The sequence below is a fragment of the Ixodes scapularis genome, unplaced genomic scaffold (genome assembly GCF_016920785.2).
Source record: "Ixodes scapularis isolate PalLabHiFi unplaced genomic scaffold, ASM1692078v2 PGA_scaffold8__174_contigs__length_109621045, whole genome shotgun sequence".
In the NCBI taxonomy this organism is placed as follows: domain Eukaryota; kingdom Metazoa; phylum Arthropoda; class Arachnida; order Ixodida; family Ixodidae; genus Ixodes; species Ixodes scapularis.
In genome coordinates, this window is record NW_024609883.1 from 43,341,433 (window position 1) to 43,363,431 (window position 21,999).

At 47.8% G+C, this 21,999-nt stretch overlaps 2 protein-coding genes across 2 annotated transcripts in view; both read left to right on the plus strand.

Annotated features, from left to right (window-relative positions):
- LOC8025586 (transcription initiation factor TFIID subunit 2) overlaps positions 1-18,945 on the plus strand; it is a 48,841-nt gene extending 29,896 nt beyond the window's left edge. The window contains exons 23-32 of the mRNA XM_029973008.4: positions 1,139-1,224; positions 4,525-4,641; positions 5,960-6,099; positions 8,331-8,400; positions 8,488-8,592; positions 9,398-9,512; positions 11,806-11,886; positions 13,686-13,994; positions 15,964-16,162; positions 18,437-18,945. Of these exons, the coding sequence (XP_029828868.2) occupies positions 1,139-1,224; positions 4,525-4,641; positions 5,960-6,099; positions 8,331-8,400; positions 8,488-8,592; positions 9,398-9,512; positions 11,806-11,886; positions 13,686-13,994; positions 15,964-16,162; positions 18,437-18,813 (1,599 nt within the window). The 3' untranslated portion in view covers positions 18,814-18,945. The remainder of the gene's footprint in view (positions 1-1,138; positions 1,225-4,524; positions 4,642-5,959; positions 6,100-8,330; positions 8,401-8,487; positions 8,593-9,397; positions 9,513-11,805; positions 11,887-13,685; positions 13,995-15,963; positions 16,163-18,436) is intronic.
- A 2,433-nt stretch (positions 18,946-21,378) lies between these two features.
- The window catches only part of LOC8025588 (mucin-12), a 40,566-nt gene continuing 39,945 nt past the window's right edge, over positions 21,379-21,999 (plus strand). Inside the window, exon 1 of the mRNA XM_029973007.4 lies at positions 21,379-21,505. Within this exon, the coding sequence (XP_029828867.2) occupies positions 21,481-21,505 (25 nt within the window). The 5' untranslated portion in view covers positions 21,379-21,480. The remainder of the gene's footprint in view (positions 21,506-21,999) is intronic.

Consider the following 21,999-nt stretch of genomic DNA (forward strand, 5'->3'; position numbering starts at 1 on the left):
CCTGATTACTTGTTACAGGGTGCCATGTTCATTGCGTGTGCTCTGATGTTTGTGTTTGTACTTTCTCAGATCTTGTTTCCAATGATATTTGATTTTTATGCGGGCACTGGGTTCTCCTTACAGTGGGCGGCAGTGGTCTTGCCTCCCACTAGTCTGGTTGAATGTCGATTTCTACTATGCCCAACCCACCTCTATATTTTGCCTCCGCTGGGCAAAACAATGTTGATCTTGAAATTGCATGTCGCCCCAGATTGTTGTGTTTGGCAGACTTGCGTGTCTCTATGCAACAGGACTGCATAACCCCTGCAAACAAAATGACTGCTGTGGGGCAGAGAAAGTTCCGAGAACACCAGAGCTTGCAGCAAGAGACCATTTGCTAACTCCCCCAAGTGCCCCGGCCTGAACTCAAGGAATCATGGGAATGGTGTTCCTTCAGTTCCTTAGTGATCGGTAATTTCGACTAATTCGATGCTTACACACTTTTGAGTGTAATCTGAAGTTATCCTGAATAGGCGTCATGTAGACTGCTGAGACCTGTCATGCCACTTCTAAAATTTCTCGTCAATGTCAGCATTTTTCATACTGTGCCTTCAATTCACCCTTCAACCTGGCTGAGCTGCAGAAATCTCTTACGATATAATCATTCTTGTGATTGTTGTTTTAGCAGGAAATTGCTTAAAAAGCCGAAAATTCACAACAACCTAAATCAGGATTTAGCTCGGAGTCGGCGGGGTTCTTTATAGCATTTTTAGCATTTCTAAGTTAATATCAGTGTTTTTAAAGCTGTATGAAAATAACAATATTGTTAGAGATTACTGCGGCTGAGCCAGCACAGTGTGAAAAATGCTAATGTTGGAACAGAACAGTTTGAAAAACGGAAAACGATCACTAGGGAACTGAAGGAACACCATTGCCATGATTCCTCGAGTGTGGGCCGAGGCGCTTGGGGGATTTAGCAAATGGTTTACTGCCCTCTCCTCCTCCACCCTCCTGGGAAATTGTCAGCTGTCCAGATCTCAAGAATTTCTGGGGAGAACCCTGTGTGGGCATTATCCAACACTTGTGCTCTTCTTAAATAGGTACTTTGTGCAGGAACACTGAAGCGGACATTGCCAAACAAGTTATGCTTCTTATTCAGTTTTCAGACAACTACTACAGGACGGCCCTGATCGAAGCCCTCGGGGAAACGGTGACCCCCGTTGTGTCTGTGTTAGCGCATAACGGGTGAGAACATCTGTCTACATGAAAAATTATTCTCGGTTGATGGAAGATGTAAATGCCAGAATTTGGTAGTTCAACCTGTCTTGGAAACGGCTCCTTGAGCACTTGGAATACTAACCTAATTACAAATCTCCCTGAACAAATCACTTTCGGATGCGAACGAAAAAACCACCTATGAATTGATGTTTGAAAATTTCTGTTTGTCATTTGTCTCTGTGGCTGCAATTAGTTAAGCTTGTAATTTAAGTAATCCTTGTGTTGCTGAGTTATGACTGCAACATCTGCATCACAGATCATAAACATAAATCTGGTTAACTAAGCGAAGGACTGTTTCCGAGGACGCAAAACAGAATTCCCGTATAGTAAGTATTTTAAAGAGAGAGAAAGTTGGATATTGCATAGCTGAAATTTGTGTATACAGTAATCCCTCGTTATAACGGAATCGCTTTTTTCGAATTATCGCTTCTATTGAAGTTCAACGTGGTCCCGACCGACATGCACACATTTTTAACCGGATTATTCTAAGTGCTTCGGCGGCCAACCACTCTTATTACGATGTCCAAGGCGTTGAAAGCGCGCAAGCCTACACGGAGGTGCTCACAGACCTTTGCGCTTCCTCCCACTTCTCCACCGAGGCAAACAGCAAACTGGGAAAACAGAGTAAATGGGTGACAGAGGGCAGAACGCGCAGAACTGGCGGAGTGCCGCTTCCAATGCTGATGTGTCGACGCGGGGACGTGGGCAGGGAGCAGCGGAAGCAGTGTCAACGTTCCGGCGCTACTCACAGCGCCCGCAGCCAACGCTGCCCAGCTTCTGTCGAAATCCGAGCCTGAAGCCCAAAGGAGATCATCCCTTTGTGTGCCCCCGATACGCGCGCCTGCGGCATGCTAGACACACACGTGCATCGTATTGGAGATTAGGAGCGTTTACCGAAAGTCGCTTAGATCTGTGAGGTTCAGAAAAGCGGCCAGCCCAAGTCCAAAATCGCCAAAGAATTTTGCATTCCAGCATCAGCTGTTCAACACTGCCCATCATTTTGCGGAACAAGCGGGGATATTGGACGGGCTCGAGAAGTTTCTCATGCAGGAGAAAGCGTACCCATGACCCGAAGATAAAAGATAGCCAACTGCTTCGCGCACGTCGTATTTTCTTTCGCGAGCATGTTTGCCGAGCCGGTGCACGATTTCCATAGCTGCAACAAAAAATTGGGTTGTGTGTGTGTTTATACACCCTAGAACTTGGTCTGCCTCACAGTGGCGACGAGTCTCCCAGCTGTAGATGAGAAATTTAGCCAGTGCGGTACAGCCGCTAGCCTGGGGTCTTTAACGTGCATCACGCAGTAGTGATACACGACCGCACGCCGGTACGATGCTCATCCAGATCGAAACGGGCAGGGGTCAGGCTCGAACCCAGGATCCCTGGGTTCTGCAGCTAGCTGCAACAGTCTCTACAGGAGTGTGTGAAACATGTTTGCGAAGCCACCGAGGATAACCTTGATTCGTTCGTGCTCGTCGATGCAGACGTTCTTGTTCCTCCTACCATGAATGCTGCAATCGTAGACCTTGCATGTGGCCAGGGTAAACACGAAATGACACCGGAGGGGCACCTCGGGAAATGCTGACGACTGCAGAGATGCGAAACATCGTACAGCTGCTTTGAGACAAGGTGGAGTGCAGTGTGTGGGGATTCCTGTGATCTCCCTTCCCTGATGGCTGCGATAACGGACGCGGGTCGGAACGCTCGGCCTCCTTCGCCGTGAGCTCTGACCTGTTCGTGAGGCGGAGGGCCGCCTGGCTTGGGGGGCTCTCCTCTCACTCTCTCTCTCGGGGGGACCGATTTCCGTTCCCCCGCTCGGATGCGGATCACTGCCGACAGGCGAGGAGGTTTCGCCTCTTGTTTTCCCGCTTTCGGGAAAGGGACTCGTCCGGGTGACCGCGAAAGAGATAGGACGTGTGTCGGCGACTTCTCCGACGCTTCCCCGGTCTTGGCTCTCCGGAACCCCGCGTCTGGCCAGGTAAGGACCTTTCCTTACCTTGCCGGCGCAGGGGGGCATTTTGGATGGGGACATTGTAGTTCATTTTAAGAGTGTTCTAATAAATGCTCTTGTACTCTGTCCTTACTCTGGTACTTGTGTCTTCTCTTCCGCTATATTCGGGAGAGTGAGACAAGGTAGACGATCCTTGGCACCGACGGAGGTAATTAATCGAACCGACCCGCGGTAATGCAGCCCTAAACGTCCGTCTATATTACCGCGGAGATGTGGGGACCGCGCGCTACTAGGTTTGACGTCTCCTTTGAGATATCGCCGCTGTTGAGACAACCCTTTGGTTATTCTATCGGTACCTGTGTTAGTTGGTAGCTAGCAAAATCCCACAAGTGGCAGTGACAAAATTTTTGCAATGCCCGGAGCAGTTTGAGGAGAAATGATGCCCAGATAAAATTATTGGCAAACTCCTCTTAATTATTTTTTTTTACTTGGTAAAGCTTCCACGAGATGTTCATAACCAAGGTTTGTTTGATTAAATATGCACTTAGAGTGTTCCGCAGTGTTCCCGTCCACTTTCAAGGCTGCTGGCACAGTTTTTTTGGCTGTGTCGCTTTTATCAAATTCCCACTTATACTATTGAACATTTTTTGCCGTCCCGTTCCCTTCGTTATAATGAGGGATTACTGTATTTTGTTTAGAATAAGCACAAATGGGGCTTGTGGCAGTCGGAATATTCCCAAGAGAGTGGCATATTTCAAATGCAGACACTGACGTATAGGTAGCCTTCACTACGTCTGGTTCGATATTTTATGGTTTTGAGACACCTTCTTCAAAAATGGCACACTATACCTGTTGGAAATAAAAACTGATATTGTGCGTGGGAATTAAAGCACTGTGCGTATGCACGTTTGTCCTTTGTTGCTTACTCTACAATATCTTTTTGTACAGTCTGGGAGGCATTAAGACAGTCATTGTGATTACTAGGTGGAGTGTTGGGAACATTTTGTTTTTTGTAATGTTTGCATAATGTTGCCAGTTGTTGTACCACTCTTTGTTTTCGACACTCGTAAATTGGGCAGTGCTATGGTACCATATTATTATTATTTATTATTTGCATATAGTCTCGTCTTCTGGCAGATGCCCGGTAGAGTCTTGACAAGCATGTTATCTGGGGTACTGTCGCGTCTGATCTCAAAAGTAACAGACAGGCCAACGGCGGCCTGCTGCCTTTCATGCGGCCACGACGGCGGCTAAAGCTCTGGGAGTGTGATCCAGACGGGTATTTTTTTTTGTCTCGTACACGATCGCCGGAGCAGGCAGCCAATCACTGCAGAGTCCCTCTCGGCAGACACCAAGCTCATCCTGGAGGAGATCACGCGCTGCCTCAACCTGGAGAAGTTGCTGCCCTGCTATAAGTTCACCATCACCGTCGGGTGAGCGGAACACGGACCCACTTCTTAGTTTGGGTGCATGGCCACTTGCTCGTGAAAAACGCCAAGAGTCTCGTAAAGACAGGTTCAGACATTTGCGTTTGACTGTGACCGACCGCGTTACAGCAACTTGCCACCCCTTACGACGAGAGAACTCTAGAAAAGACGCTGGCACACAAACGCCATGTACAGTAGGCTCGCGATAATTCAAACTCGGATATTTGGTACCTCTGGTTAATTCAAACATTTGAATATTTTGGTTGGCCCGCTATGCTTTTAATGCATCTATAAGCCGCTTAATTTGAACGGCGTTTTCGCTTAATTCATACTTTTTGTTCTGGCGACCCCGTTTAGCGCGCTTCTTTCCGAGCATTGGTGCGCTGCAGAGAAGCAACGCAACACCTGCGGAGCGTGCTTCCGCGGGTGTTGCTTCTCCGCGGTGCACCGGTGCTCGGTGAGAAGCGCACTCAACGGGGTTCAGGCGGGCATACACGAGCTCTGAAAACGGGCACCGCGCAAACATTCCATAGTAACTTACGCGGACGCTGTGACGAGGCGGCATGGTGGGCCACATCACAGCGTCCGCTCAAGTTACTATGAAAACTGCCGAGCGGTATCAGCTTTCATTGCTCATGTGTTCACTGCTTAATAGTCCACATTAGACAACCTCTTGGCCTGATGAACAAAGTTAAGTTTGTTTTGAGTTGTGATCTGCTGTCTAAGCAGTCCACGATAAACAACATTTTTAAGGGATAAATAAACATGTCATACATTTCACAAATGTTTTATTTATGCCATACCTGCTTATGTTCAGTAGGCCTAAGAGAGGAAATCACTAAATATCCACTTTGTATGTGTCATTCTTATGACATATCATAATTTTATCTTGAATCATATTTTGATGAATTTCTGATAATTCCACGTTGCGATAATTACAACAAAATTCTTGCCTTTTTGGAGTTTGAAATAATGAATCTACTGTATTCCCGTATCGTCGCAATACCCGACGTACACTAAATGCGTTTTACGGACTGTAGTCCACACCCGGTGTTCTGGACGTCCACAAAGACAAAGTTCAGTTTTTTTCACCAATGTGTTATGCCTGTACTTGCTTGTAATTAGGCCTATGTAGAGGAAACTGGGAAAAATCTGCTTTGTATGCGTAACTATCCATGTAACAAATCATAGTGTTTGGTAAGCAAGCGTGCGAAGTATCCTTTGGTCACAACACCATCTTCGTGGCGGAGTTAACCGCTCGGGCATCCGGCCCGGATACTTTACCTTGGCCCCGCCCCTAAGATCGTCGTCCCACGGTTCCCAGATGCTTGAAGGCGATCCGCAAGCTCCAGAAGATGGGCCACCTGCCCAACATCTCCGCCCTGTTCCGAGAGTACGCCCAGTACGGACTCTTCCTGGACGTGCGCCTGGCCGCCCTCGAGGCGCTTGTGGACTACACAACGGGTGAGCTTGTACCGACGGTCCGCACCGCCCACCTTGGACTCGTCTGAAAGTGTGCGGTACCTGGAACGTCTCTCTGACCGGCGCATTTACCGTGCCGTTTACGGTTTACAAATTTCGTATCGACGACTTCGTAGAAGTGCTTTGTCGCCCAACGCGATCTCTGCAGTGTTGCAGCAGTGATGGTGTACAAGGCAGACGCCCGTTGCACTGCAGGTCGTTCTCCAGCTTGACAGTTCGCGGAAGCCTTGGCTATAAGGAGTTGGCACTCTGCGACGACGGTGACACTGGCATTTGCCCGTTTTTTAAAAGCAGTTCCCTTTCTTGGGGTGTTCGGTCCACTTTGAGGTGTGTTTCTGGCCGTTTATTTTCCCGCTTTATTTAGCGGGGGAATGGGACGTTGCGTGAGTCGACGTCACATGACCTATGCACAAATTCAGCTTCGTCACTAGACTTAGCGGATGAATTGACTTCATGTGAGCTCAACACCAATTCAGTTTCTTCGCAAAGTTTAGCAAGAGAAATGACGTCGCGTGACTTCGTGTCACGTGACCCATACACAAACGTGACATATATCATGTGATCATGTCATGTGACCTGTACGTCTATACATGTGATTTCAACACAAATCCACTTTCCCCGCCAAATTTAGCGGGGAAAGTGACATCGCATGGGGCCTCGATGTCACATGACCTACACGCAAATTCAGTTTACTCGCTAAATTTAGCGGGAAAATTGACACGTGACCCGCCGCGGCTTTTCCAATCATGTTTGCGGCTAATGGCATAATTAGACGATAACATAGTAGTTGGTTCTGGCCTAATGTTTTGCTGTAACTTGTACAACCAACCGCCTGGATTGTGGCATCCGACAGGATGACGTGCCGTCTCCCTTGATGTAATTTGTGGCCACTTTGGAAGCACTTTCGATGCATGGGCAGAATAGGATGTCGAATGCGCCAGTTGAAGGCACGCTTTAAGCACCTTGCCAAAGCCGATTGTGGAAGCCGAGCAGCTTGCGTACTAGAGGCATTATGCTAGAATTTATTTTATATAATGCAGAATTTTGTTTTAACAGAGGCTAACTCAGATTTCGTGTTCGTCCACGGTGCGTGTGGCACAAGGGTAGAGGGCAGCAGAGTTGCCCACCTGCCAAACTCTCGTGCTGCCAACCACCTGCGCTTGTCGACACATTTCGAGTTGCCCCACGCAACGCTTCCTCGCCTAAATTCTTGCGTTCTGCGCGTCGTTGCAAGAAAAAAGGTAGGAGAGGACGACGAGGTGAAGGTTCTTGAAGCATGCGGCGTTGGAAGCTTCGAAGACAGGTGTCGACGTCAACTTCGGCTGCGTTTCTTGTAAAGCGAAATTCTGCGTACGACGGCTCGATCGATAGATTGAAATATGTCTGCATATTTTGTGGGGGAGGGTTGTTTGTCCCCATCTATGGAAACAAAAGACACGTTTGTACCGCACCACCTAGAATAATCTAAGCCTGCAAACAGTTTCCCTCTATGGCCCGCAAGTTCACCTGCTCCTTGCCCACCTTGTGCGTTTGTTTACTCCCCAAACGTGCCCACATGTACCTGTTTCTCTCCGACCTCGACCGACGAAGACGCGCACTTGGCTGCCTCGTCATCACGCATTCCCTGTGCGTTCTCTATGTTAATCTTCGACTAGTGTGCTCTTCCTTGCATTCCAATGTGCCAAAGATGGCGTTTTGGAACACTCGCTCGCCGTATACTTTCATGAAACGTCATCGCAGTAAGGCGGCACCAACTCAGCAATGCGGAGAGCAAGTCGTCGTCTTCTTGCGCAGGAGTTCCGGTGACACCAGAACGTTAAGCTCTGATTGGTTTTGATTGAAAAGATAGTGGATTGACCTCAATACCAGATTCCTTCAGGTCTACCCACTATTTTTTTTCAATCAGCTAATAAGAGCTTGGCGTTCTGACATCATCGCAATCGCTGTGCAAGAAGCAGACGAACCTGCTCTCCGCATTTGGTCCGAGGGTGGCACCTAGTCTCCTTTGACGCACTGGTTGAGCATGAGGCCCAGTCAAACAGCAAAATTTCAGTGCATTGGCTTTGATTGTTCTAGGTAGCGTTTGTTCGTAACGGGAACTTTCCTTCTGCACGCCATTCACAAATTACCCGTGCATGTCGGATTGGCGAAGGTGTTGTTTTTAGCCGACGGAGAAACATGGTCCGAAATTTGAGCCACCTTCATTGTTGCAGTGGACGGAAATGCGGATGACCTCAGCTTCCTGCTGGACATTGTGGAAAACGACCCGGTCCCTCGAGTCAGGTGACTTGGCTCGGATCTTTTCTTTGCTTCACGTCGCACGCCCTTTGCTTCTTCTAAGCCTGGTGTTTCGTCGTCTTCATCGTGCAGGTTGGCCCTGCTGCGGATGTTGACCCAGAATCCGCCGTTCAGCCGCCGGGACGACAGTCCGTTCAACACGGAGGAGCTTGCGGAGCGACTCTGGAAGCTGATGAAGTCAGTCATGTTCCCTATGCTACCATTTGCTTTAGTGCTGTTCAGAAAAGTCATATTCAATGGCGGTTGCAGAACAGTTTTGTTTCCTCAAGAATGCTGACTTTTGGGACTTGATGAGATGTAACGTGGAGTGGACTCCGAACCTGTGTTTCTTTCGAATGCTACTGCAGATAGCCCAGGACATCAAATCTATTTTTTAACAGACTATCCTGTTACGTAAACTCTGTCTTTTTTTTTATGTGAGTCGACTAACTCTGTTAAAAATTTGCTATACCATATTTTCTGGACTGTATTTCACAGCAAGAGCAAATTATGACTGAAACAATAGTTCACACATAATATTCTTGTACACCGCACATCTTGAGAATGCCTGTTTTATTAAATGCTCAACGAAGCTTGTATCATAAAGAAATCATCACTGAACATACCACGACGTTTTGTCATAACGAGCCGTTTAGAAAAACAAATTCTTACATGTATTCCGCACCACTCAAAATTTGAACTTTTTAGCGTGTATACATAGTCCGTAGCCTACAGTCGGGAAAGTACGGTAGTTTCCTTTCATAAATGTTTTCCACCACTCCAGCTCTTTTTAAGGTGGGCCCTCTTGCGAGTGGATTCTCCGTATCCAAAAATGCTCGGCGTATGCATGGAAGGATTGACCAGGGGTTAGAACGACAAGAGAAAGTTGGAAACACGGCAACTCGCACATTTACTCTCCTCGTTCGTTGTGGACGTCGCCGTTGGGGTCTTTGTGACGGTCGGATCTTGTCACTGAACTGTTCGACGTACCGCCACATTGCAGCTCGGGGCTTTCGCACGACTCTCGTCTGAGGTGTGCCGTGGTGGACCTGTTCTTCGTGCTCTATGGACGAAGCCGGCCATCCTGTCTGCCGGCTCCCGACCCAAGCCGTTCCTCGGTTAGTCGCTTCGGACCACTTGCATTTGTTTTCTGTTTGTGCCTGTTACAAAAGTCAGCCTCGTCACATCTATCAATTATGCTTTAAATTAAGATCTCCGAGCATTACGACTTGGCAGTGTACCGCTTTCAACCGATGACTTCCCATCGGAGCCCCGTAAACTTGGGCCCGAGCCGCCAGAAAGGTACACCGCGTCCCGTTGCTTTTTTAACACTCTGTAATTCATAGCCTCGGTTAGTCCCTGCGACGAGCGGTTTTTGTTGTGACTATCAGAGAGGCTTCTGCTCTTGAAGCCTCTGAAGCTTTAGACAAAGGTTGCTTTTTGTTTGTTGTTCTCTTTACTGCAGACACAAGCAGCTCTTGACCTTGGTGGTGTACACGTCACTAAAAAACAAAAAAGCAGAACACTAAAAATTAAGCAAAAGTGGGACGGTCCAAAGACACGTGCCAACGAGCATCTTTTAAATGTTACAAGAAAACAGGATACAGTTGAACCCAGATACGTTGAATTCAAAGGGGATCGTGAAAGAGTTCGATATATCGATAATTTGATATACACAAGTATGGTCGTAAGCTCAAGTTGAAATTTCCTAGCGTCTGCTAATACCGAAGGTCGGGACAAACGGGAGCTTACCAAATAGGGCATCCAAGAGCCGCTAAATGCAGTAAAACGTAGTTGGCGGAGACTGCAAACAGTGCTGCGTATAAGTGCGCGCCTGACAAAGCGCGGACATATTCTTTAAAAAAAATGTAATAAAAAAAATGCGAGACGCATTAAGAAAAAAATTTTATCCTAGAAGAAGGTTAAGCGAGCAACAAAAAGAAAGCTCACTAAAGGCAGGCAGCAAAAACAAAGGCAAAACAAAGCTGGCAAAGCAATGACGGCAAAAGGAAAAGGTAAACAAATATAAACAAGGCGTTCAAAGTGATTGCACAACCGTCGTTGTCGACACACTGGACTTGCCGAAGACTTTTTTTTTGTTTATTTCATTTTGGGGCTAAGAAGTCGCACAGCGACAGCAGTGTTCGGAAAAAAAAACGCACGCTACCTTTCCAACAGTGGACACTCCCAGCACTACCTGCCCCCCCCCCCTAAGCACACGCGCATGCCTTTACCCTTGCTCTTACCATCCTCCACATTTTTTTACGGGGTCCCTCGTCTCTCCTCTTTCCCACAACTGCTCTTTTGCTGCATATCCCCGTGCGTGTATGCTGGCTTGGCGTTCTGCCAGCCACGCAACACGAGCTGTGTGCTATGGGGTTGCCACCGGTGCGATCAGGGCGTAATTGGATTGCAGGAAAAGCAACGAGCGGCCGTGTTTGCTATATTGAGTGTCCCCACCTTTGATACAAGAAAGACGACGCTCCTATACTGTTACATTGGATTTTTAAGGGCATGTTTGGACTGTTCGATACAAACAATAATTGGAAATACCCGAGTGTGATATAACCGAGCTCGACTGCAAGTCGTTAAATTGAAGATAAAGAAAGGAGGAATCGGAGACTGATTTTATCCCTACAGCTTCCATGTACTTCTGTTAACAGTTCCTCTGTGCAGCCAGTTTTTAAAGGTGGAAATGACATACACAACGGCGGCTCATTTTCTTTGGTGGTACAATAAAGTTTCCCTGCCCGCTGTTGTTGTCAGGGGGAAGGGGGGGGGGGGGGGGGGGGAGGAACATTGCAGAGTTTATGAGGTGAGTTCCGTTCGAGTGACTGCGACCTCGACTTTTCAGATTGTGCCGCCGTCCATGGTTGGCAGCATCTTACTCAATTGAACCATAAGCTGCCTTCCACTAATGTTTTTAGTTACCCATGGTTTGACTAATAATGGTATTGCTTTGCATGTAGGAAGCTTCTTTGCACAACATGAGAAAAGACATGTAGAGAAGAAGTTATTTTTTCCCACGCGACCCTCGGCTGCTGGTGTGTCCTTCGATTTCCTCTAGTTCGCTGACCCTGGGCTTGGACTGCCTGCCGACGGTAGCCATTGTAAAATGAAGACGGCTTTCTTGGCTTTTGGTTTGCTCGGACATCTTGTCAAAAGAGGCTAAGCAGTTAGCTTTGTGTCTGTCCTAAACAGCAGCATGATGTCTTCAGAGGTCGATATATATGACTATTTTTAAGGCACTTTCGCTTCTTCGAGGTAATTTGCTCGACCCATAAAAGTTGTACAAAGAGACGCAGAGATTTTGGAGATTTTCCCGAGTTGCAGTTCTAGGTCTTGTGTTTTGCGATCTCCTCGTGCTGGGATAAGGTGCAACGTGGGGAAACTTTCTTTCATTCTTTTTAGCTGTCGATGGTGCTGTGCCTGAAGGACCGGAAAGCCAAGTTTCAGGTGCCCACCATCGTTCCCAAGGAGGACTTCTTCACAGTGAGTGTCACGTCTCTTCATCATATGTGGCGACAAAGGGTGCGCTGCATGCCGAGGCACTGCGGAACACACAACTCCGCAAAAACGTCTGCTGCACCCGCCCCCGGCTGCGACAGTCTGATCCCGCGTCGTACCTACCCCGATTTTCTTACTGAATCAGAGTTCACTGGGTAGGCAAAAGTGTGTAGCAGAGAACTGTTTCTGCATGCGATCTATCAATCGCCTATTCACGTTTATTTTCTTTTCCCTGTCAATATGTTGGTAGGTATTTTTTTATGATGTGTCTAGCTTTGGTGGTGCACGTAGCCCGCAAACAGGAGCCTTCATTGTGCGTGTACAGTCAAACCCGTTTATAACGAACAGCAGGAAACGCTACGATCAGTTCGATATAGCAAGTAGTTCGATATAGCAAAAACCACTGATAACGAACTTGCACGTTGTGTTCGTTGTAAGACGAGAGCTTCTCCTCTGTTCACTTCCGCCTTGTAGCAACGCGCTGGAAAGTTTTTTTTTGTGTTTTTTTTTGCATGCATGCAGAGTTTGTTGTTTTAGCTTATCTCCCCTTCTGAATCGCTTCTCTTTGTGGGCAAACGCTTCAAGATAAAAAAGATTTTTTTTTTTTTCTGTGCGTGCATGCAGAGTGTATTTTTTAGCTTTCTCTCCTTCTGAATCGCTTCTCTTCGCTCAATTTTGTTTGCAACTTGAGCTTTTGGAATTCTCTTTCTTTCCTACTTCTTTTTTTGGGGGAAGAGACAGTCTAGAAGAGGATTATTTTCGCATTTTGGAAGCCTTCCCGGGGGGAGAAAGTTTGATATAGCCAATATCTGTTTCGTTATAAAAAGTACTTTTTACATTAATTTTTATTTAAATTTTCCGTGAGTTCGATATCGACAATAATTTGCTGTATGTGGGTTCATTCTAAACGGGTTTCACTGTAGTTTGCCTCGTTGCCGCTGAGTGCCCTCGGCACGCGGACTGTCACCGACTGCATGCGGAGCGTGCGATTGTTGACTTGCGTGCTCCGCACTGCAATGTCAATCGAGGCCACATCCCAGACCTGGACACAAGAGCTCTAATAGCTTGCCCTATAAATGCTAGGTATTTAAAACCGACTTTGAGTTCCGCCGGCAGCCCATGGAATTGTTCGGTCTGAAGAAGCTGAATGCTAGGTACAGGCAAAATGCAACAGAAGGACACTGTACTTGTATGCTGCACGACGCTGTTAACACAAATGTGACATCTCCGCTTTTTTACATTTCACTTCGAAAAGAATTGGGTGGTCATTAAATTTTATTATTTGGTTTCCCAAATAAATTTTGTTTAACACTCTAGTGCAGTGGTTCTGACCCACCGATGTTTCAGGGAACCCCTTTTGAACCGGCGGAAGTGATTGGAGGACCCCATCTATTGGGGGTGGGGTTTATTGAATGATTCCTATGACAAAAGGGTAAATGAAGGAAACTAAATGCATGCAAACCAGCTTTGCAGCCCTGAAATAGAGAATAACCTACCCTACTCACTCAGTGCACATGGTTTCATCTATTTAGCTTTGTAATGCAGCCGGCATCTATACAAACAGTTTTTTAGTGCTCGGCTCGATCGATTGTCTAAGGCTTCAGGGACCCCAAGGGGTCCGCGGGACCCCCGTTTTAGAACCTTTGCTCTAGTAGTTCTTCGTGATAGCCCTTCAATCCTAAAAGAAAAATAGACAAAACCGTTGATTGCTCATTCGCGCCAACAGGGTAGCGCTGCGTGCACGACAATTGCCGGCGCTCAATCACCATAACTTCATCTTGCAGGCGAAGTTGGAGCCGCCGCCGGGCATCGTCTCCGGCGTGGAGCTGTTGGCCGAGGCAGCACTGACGGCGACAGAGCGGCTGGAGCCACAGGTGGCACCGTTTCAGGATGAGGAGCTCGTCAAGGAGGAAGAGAATCAGCTTCCGAGCCTTCCCGCCGAACCGGAGCAGGAGCAGGAACTGGAACTCAAACAGGAGCCGTTCGATTCGGGTAGCGGCGGCGGCATGGCCCCCGAGCCCGAGGCCCCGACGGTGGTGGTGGACGACGAGCCGGAGGCCGACGTCAAGTACTTCGACGCGCCAATGTCCGAGGTGAGCCCACGACGCTGCAGTCGTCGTTATGGCCACTGGCAGGGCGAGAACGACAGGGTGGTCTTTCGGTTGTCTTGCCTACAGCGCAAGAATTCTTCCCTTCGATGGTGCTCTGGCATCTCACAAGCCATTTGGTTTGGCGGCACCATCTACATACATTCGAGCATTTCGACCGAAATGTCAGGTTAAAGGAGGGAAAAGGCACGCGCCGTTCCCATTATGCGGGCAGTTCTGGTGGGCCGTACCATCGGAACTGCCAAAACATGCAAGCTCTTTTTCCTCTCTTCTCTCCTTAGTAGAACAGTCCGTCGTTTTAGAGGTGATGCGACAGAAACTGTTGCAAACTCGGACGACGGACAAACATCGAAACTAGAACCTTCCAATGAGTATTGCACATATTACCGGCGCATTGTTCCCCGATTATCTCGAGGGCACCGCCGTTTCGGCGCCTTGTGCGGAGCAGGTGCGATTGCCGATGGTTGTCATTAGAAAATGCGAGCACCCGAGCTTAGACACGGCGTCGCGAAGGTCGGGCGTCATCGTTCTTCTCTGTCACAGACCGTTTCGGCGTTGCCGGAGGATGGAAAAGCATTTCCTGCGATTTCAGATGAAGCTTTGTATAACTGGAAACCGTGGTTTGAACCATCATCATGGTCAAAGCGTCGTTGCTTTGAAGCGTAGCTTATCTGGCGGCTCCAGTTGAAACCGGAAAGGCGGCAGACGACGAAGTGTGTCACATACCGAAATGCTGATTTCGGGCCGCGAGACGTTTTCCTTCGAACGGTTACACCTCGAACGAACATCGCCACTTCGGCAGATATGTTATGACGAGCATTTCATTCAGAGTTTGGTGTTGGTGCAACAAACAACTTGGGTAGTTCGTTTGAAGGCCGCCGACCGCTCGTCCCAAGACTGAGAGACACAAAAATGTGTGTCCGTCCCCTTTCAGGCATCCTAGCCCGAGTTTGCAGTCCCCCATCGCCTGTTCGAGTAAGGGTGTCTTGGTTTTTAAGTTTCTGCAACTGCCAGCAAAAACGGTGCAGTTCGTTGAGAAGTAGGATTGTGGATGCCGTCATTGTGCACTTTGATGCAGCGTAGGTTACTTTCATTTTGCGAGACGTATGGTGCAGGGCGTTTATGTGGCACGTGCATCTTTTATGTCCTCAAGTAGGCATTTGAAAATATTACGAGCCTTCCTACTTCCTTCTCTGCGTCGTCGTCCCCGATAAACGTAAAAGATCAAGTGAGCGCTCTCGTCTTCGGAAAGACTTGTCTCATTTCAAAGGGCCATCCAGGATGGAGTGACCGTAATATGCTTGGCTTGAGGAGCAGAGTAGCACAATGGTCTTCCCTTTCTGATCCAAGGTCAGCGTTGTTGCGGCAGTCTGCCGACGGTAGCCCTCTTCCTTCTTTCTCTCGGAAGTGTGCGTGCATGTGCTGCATGGTGAGCATAGTCGTCGCCTGCTCATCACTACTATCACTTTACAGCGACAGCAGCAGAAGACTCTGTTTCACGCGCGCGCACTGCCCCACGACGTCAGGCAAAGCATGCGCACTTGGTTCTTGACGGGCGGCAGTGCCTTCTACGGTCGATGGGGGGATGACACCCCACATTCCTCACCGTAGAACCTGGTCTGCACGTACTACAAGATGTAAAGCAACCCGTTGCTCGTAGTGGCATTCATCTCGGTTCAGGATTGGGCGGGGATGTTGACTCGTGCGTGCAGTGTTCCCTATTCCACAGTTTCAGTGACTACAAAGCAGTGTTTTGATGGAGTAAATAAAGGGAACATATGTATAAAAGTGAACGTTACCATGCTCATCACCAGTCATCGTTGTCACTTCTTCGTGGACCGTGGCAGAAAGCCGCATAATTTTTGAGCACGTTAGCCTTTTGGCGGCAAAAGAAAAAGGAATGCGCCACTTCGGGTCCGTTGTTCGGCTACTCTAGTCAGCACGTCTCTTGCAGGAGCCTCCTCAAGTGGAGTTACCGCAGCTGGGTGGCAGCGGTAGCAGTCTGGTGCCACCGCCGCCTCTGCAGAGGGAGATGTCGCACAGCAGCGCGGACTCGGCGCCGGTGGCAGCAATGCCTCCGGCGCCGCCGCCACAGCCGACCGACATCAACTACACAGACGACTCTCAGTCCAAGTCGCTCCCCGGGCTCACAGGTGACTCAGCGAAATGTACTTCCTTCTCCGTCAGTGCTTTACTGCGAGTCCCAGTGGGTGGCAGGCTGCATGCGGCCCGAGGGCCGCGTGTATGAGACCCCTGGTGCCCTATGCTACACGGTGGGACCAAGCGAGACGAGGACAAAACCATCTGCTGTGATCGGTCAGCGGTGCGGCGCTGGCCGATCGTAGCAAAGGGCGTTGTTCCGGTCCCTCGGGTTCACTTGGCCCCGTTGTGTAGCGTAAGGCCCCTGGTCTAAAGCCGCTGGGCGACCACTGTCTCGGTGCCCAGGTTGCGCTCATCTTTCCAGCCGTCCCGGTGGTGCCTTCAGCTTTTGCCACTGGAAAACAAACAAATGCCAAGAACCCGTCATTATTTAAAATTTTTGTTAGATGTTTTTTAAGGGGAGACACTACCCAATAGGGTTAACTTTTTAACCTATGGTTTAATATTAATGAAATTTAGAGTATATACCGGAAGTTGCAAGGCAGAATGCAGTGCAAAGTTTCATCAGTGTACATGAGTTGTAAGATAACTTGTAGTCATTTTTATCAGGAACACACCGACTTTGTTTAGGAAAACTATCGTTAGGAAACTAATGCAATACCGAACATTTTTCTACTCTAGATCTGCAGCAGAATGCCTAGAGAGTGCAGCTGTGAAAAGAAAATTTCTAAAAAGGAATTTACTTCATGCTAACATCGCAGTGAAAAATCAAATAAATTTTTTTGCCTTTTATGTCGAGCACAAAATCTAAACATCTTTTATAAAAGACATTCACAAAGTCAAAAAACAATTCCATAGTTGCAGTGCCCATAAAATTCCACTTAAGAAAAGCAATAAGCGAGTCTTTCCTCTTGTCCCATTAACAAATAGTTTTCCTAAAATGATATTAATGCCAAAATGTGGAACGGAGAAAAATGTGTTCAAAGTGTTCCAACCCCTACCTTTTCTTTAGCTTCAATGGACCGAAAATAATTTATAAAAAATTAACTATGCGGTGTAAACTAATGAAACTTTCTGGAAATACTCTCCAGGTGCTGATGGATGTAATTACGACATTTTTCAAAATCAACTTTTTTTGCAGAAAATTTTTTTTTTCTGGGTAGTGTCTCCCCTTAAGGAATATTCTTTAGCAGCAACAAAACAAACAAATAAAGAATAGCTTCTTTGCCTCTTGGCACAATCAGTCAAAGGTTACGCCTCCTTGCCGACGCCAAGTCATGCCGCACGTTGACGAGAAATGTATTCGTTTGCTTCATTGTTGCCATGTGTCGGCAGACGTTTGGGTCAGGCCTTGTGACCAGACTGCAGTCAAGGAGATTGCCGGGCTCTAGAACGATGTCCATAGAACAGGACGCGCTCACAGCATTGCCAACCCATGCTCGTTGCAGGCCGGCTTTACGTCGCTGCCGTTTATTTAGGCAATGGTGCCGAGGAAAGCCTTGTCACAATGTTCCTTTCCCAATGAAACAAAGCTGAGAGGAAAGAATGGCCATTTGGGCGAGCCGGTGCGTATTAATCAGGATGTCTAAACCCCGAGACTGGGAAGGAAACTAGACGACAAAATAGGAGGTGGACAGACAGCGTCTCAATGGGCCATTTTGTTTGGAAGTTATGCGAGAGTAAACTTTTCGTGGAAAATGCCTTGGAAGTCGTAAAGCAACTTTTATGAATACGCCTCAATATTCTGGAAAGTTGGGTTAGTCCGTAGGAGGTATTTATACAACAAAATAGAACTAGAAAACAAAAACAAACACAGGGTGTCCGCCTCGAAAAAAAGCTTAGTTTTTTTTGTTTTTTATTTTCAAAATAAATTATGCATTGCCAAACTCTCATTCTCCAACTAAATGAAGCGCTAGCAACTGATTTTCTTACAGTTTTAATAATGGCTGCCGACGGAGTCCTTTGAATACGTGGAGCTAAATGGTGCGTTTTCAAGAACGGGCTCCATTTGCCCATTGAAATTTTCAGAAAATCACTCGAAACTTTTGATTGAGACGATGTTTAGTTCTGAAACTTTGGCGTCCGGTTTGGACCACTAGCGCTACGTTCGGGCAGAGGCCGAGCGCTCAGCGACGCGTCGTTTGCTTTTTGCAACGAAAAAAACCTACATTTTTTGGAAGAGTCACGCCGTACATAGAGTTCACGGACGGCGTTCCATCTGCAATCTTTGCCTACTTGTCCTTGTCCTGTAAGCGCGAGCTCTCTTGTCATTGCCAACAACATCCAACGCCAACAACGTCCGACGCCACCTGTGTCTCGCACCGCAGGCATGTCGGTCCAGCACCAGCCGACGGGCTTTGACTCGAGCATGTTCAGGACGGGGCCCCACTTGCTGGAGCCGGCCCCGGGCCCGAGCACGGTTCGGGTGCTGACCCCGTCGGTGACGCCGTCCACCTCGGTCGGCGGCTCGCTGACGGAAGCGGACGACCTCAGCGCGGGCTCCAGGGTGCACAAGGACAAGAAGAAGAAGAAGAAAAAGGACAAGAAGCACAAGCACAAGCACAAGCACCGGCACGACCGTCTGCTCGAGAAGGAGCGCTTCTACAGCTCGGGGGGGAGCACCAACCAGTCACCAGCGCCGTTCGGCGGAGGCGGCGGCGGAGGGTTGGGGGGCAACGGCAGCCCCCAGCACGAGATCATCTGAATCTAGGAAAAACTGTTTACGTTAATGTCCACCGTACACTGTGCGAAACATTTAGTGCAGATGGGACATCGGCGCCTTTTGAGGCATTGCTCGCAAATGGCGACAACGAAATATACGTTTTGCCCCCCGTGCTTATAACCCCCCCCCCTTCACGAGCACATTCGCCTGCATTGTTATAGTCAACTGGCAGGCTAGTTGGTTGCACGCGACGGAAAAAAAAATGCGGCGCAAAAGACGAAGACTAGTATGGACAAAGTCAGCGCCTCTCCCGTGTACTTCATCTCTTCCCACTTTAGCAGAGCAGACGCTGGAGAGGAGGTCAGAAAGCAGTGGGAGGAGCTTCCCACAAACTCTCGACCTGTCACCAACCATAGTCCCTTTTTTTTTGTGCCACGTTTTTTGCGTTACACATTGTTATAGCCCCACCCTCCGAGCTCCCTGCCCACCACGATTGGCGATTTCCTCCTCTCCCGCATTCGCTCTAGTAAAGTGGAGAGAGTGGAGGGTTTTATGGGAAGAGTTTGCCCAGTTCGTCTTCACCTGTGACCAACTATTGTTTTGGCGACAAAAATTCGGATGAGAGAGAAAAGCGAGGAAAGCTGCCGATGGTATGTTCGTGCCAACAGCGCTATATTCTGTACAAAGGGGTGGTATGAGGTGCGGGAGAGGAACTTTCGACTTTGTCTTTTCCAGAACGACCACTCCGTTTGTGTGCTGCGCGGATCTTAGAAGTTTGCAACTCATCCGTGCGTGCGCTCCACTGCTGCAATCATCCATTACGCGTAAAAAGCACGATGGACGATTGCTGCCACTTTCTTTTTCTCACTCTCTAGGAGTATGCTCTAAGAAGGAGAGTGAGGAGGTGAGGAAAACGACGCACTTGGTCTGCGCCGAGCAAGCACAGGTCAGTCGCGATTGCACTCAACATGACAACATCTATAATTGGTGCAGCCCCGATCGAGTTCAATCTTTCTCATTAAATGGGGGAAAAAGAAAAGGAGAGGATCAGTATTAATTCTGACCAATCCTTTTTCTGTTTGACTTACCAATTGCATTGGATGTTTTGTTTAAAATCCAAGGGACATTCACGTGCGGAATATTTTTGTGGGTTTTTAGGATTCGCACAGTATGTAGATCAAGTTGGAGTCGTTCAAATATGAAGTCATAAACCTCTTTAGTGCAGCTCTGAAAGAGTGGGCGAGCTTTGTTTGACCCCCTCGTCACCTGTGTGTCGTGTAAAGTTTTATCAACTGAACCTCCACTGAAAAACAAGAAAGCAGTTAGGAAAAACTTAACCTAAAGCCTTAATTTAACCCATGTCGTTAATCTAGCAAGTCTTTGTTTAGTCTGCGAGTGTGAAATAGGTATTTTAACATCTTATAATGTAAAAAAAAAAAAAAAAGACAAAAAAGTGGGGTTGGAGTAGAAAACTGGGAAGCAAAATTTTTCAGTTTCTTTGGCATTTGAATTGTGGGGGTTGCAAAATTTTTAACCCAAAGCACTAACCTTTACGTTGTGTTGCACAGTGTTCTGTCGAAATAGTAGCGTTTAGGTTTTGGTTTTTCATTGTACAGTGTGCGCACATTGCTCTTCATGTATTATGACTTATGAGGTCAAAGTGATGCTTTATGAAATACATTTATCTCCAATGTTTTTGGGAATCTAATATCTTTGGGTAAAATGATGGTCAGTTCATGATTGGGAACTATTTAACAGGTAATTAACGCAAACAATCATTGTAAATAGATTTTTTTTCCCCTCGTGTTTCTTTTTTTTTTTTTTTAACGTGAATGCTGTGGGATATTGTTGATAAAACCTATTTCTATTGTGTTTGCAGTTATGCTTCCATTGAAAGTGTGTCTGTACAATGATCCTGAAGTTCATTAAAAAAATAAATCTCCAGGACTCTCGTTGCCAATTATAACATTTAACTGGTTTTGTGTAACATTTGAAGAACCACGGGCATTTGCTTCGGAGTTCGTCGACTTGGCAAACGTTTTATTTAGTTTTATGCTTAAAGAGATATCTCAGGAAAAAGACGATCGAAATGTTATCTGAACTAGTTACATTCGCATATAAACAGAGACCTTCAAAAAGTGATAAAATGCCGGTCATGTTAGAAAGGTGAAGGTCACCCGTGTAGGATTTCCGGGTGTGGTGGTTCCGGCGAGAACAAAAATCTCGCACAGCGAGTCGGACAGATTAAAAGGGCACACCGAGCTCTCTGCACAAAGGAAAGGAGAGGAAACAGCTTTCTTTACGGCGGCATTTCACGTCAACACGAACACCACACGAAGAATCGGCGGAGGCAACGAAGTTGACCGGCCAGACTTTCTGGAACTCCGCACGGGTCAGGGATGCTTGTAGAGCTGTCCGTGGTTGGGCTCGTGTTTCGTCGTACGTCAAGCAAGGTTCACAGAGCGTTTACGATCAGTTTTGCATCCCAATTTGACTGTCGAAGCGCCCGGTCGGAGCGAGCAGAGTTGAGCAGCTTTCACGAAAACGAAAACATCAACAACCACGCCCAAGCCGCGCGGCGGCGTACAGCAGAGGTTGAATCGGAACGTTCCCATGATGCCCCTTGATTAAATAACGCATGCGCACTCGGGCCATTGCAAATGGCGGATTCTGTTATTGTTCCATGGCGCACATCACAGGGATAAAATTATGCTCGAAAAAATATCTCAAGCAGGTGAGTTGACGCTTGCACTCCTTTTTGCTGACATCGGGTAGGTTCCAAGTGTTGCGCGAATCATTTTGGAGGCCGTTTCGTCGGCGAGAAAGCTGCGATCGTCGCGGAGAAGCACGGGGGTTCAGACGATTTTTCGCGATCGACCCATTTGAACCTTTTAAAATTCGTCCGCTTCGAACGCGAAACCATTCCCCTACGCGATCGGTGGCAGCTTTCGCGGCGAAGGCGAGCATAAACCGTGCTCTAGGTCGCGATGTTAGCCGAGGCCAGAGTACACGCGAAAAGGAATAAAGCGGTGCTCATCGGGGGGCAACTTCGGCTGAGCTCCACTCCCCCCCTCCTGTTTGTTGCGTTGGCTGGGACGACCAACGCTGAAGCCTAGGCTTCGTTAGGCTTAGCGGAAAGCTCCGAATTTTCTCGGCGATTTCGATTCGAACGGCACGCAAAACAGGTCGCATTCAAAGCACACATAACCGAGCTTCGTGTCTGACTCG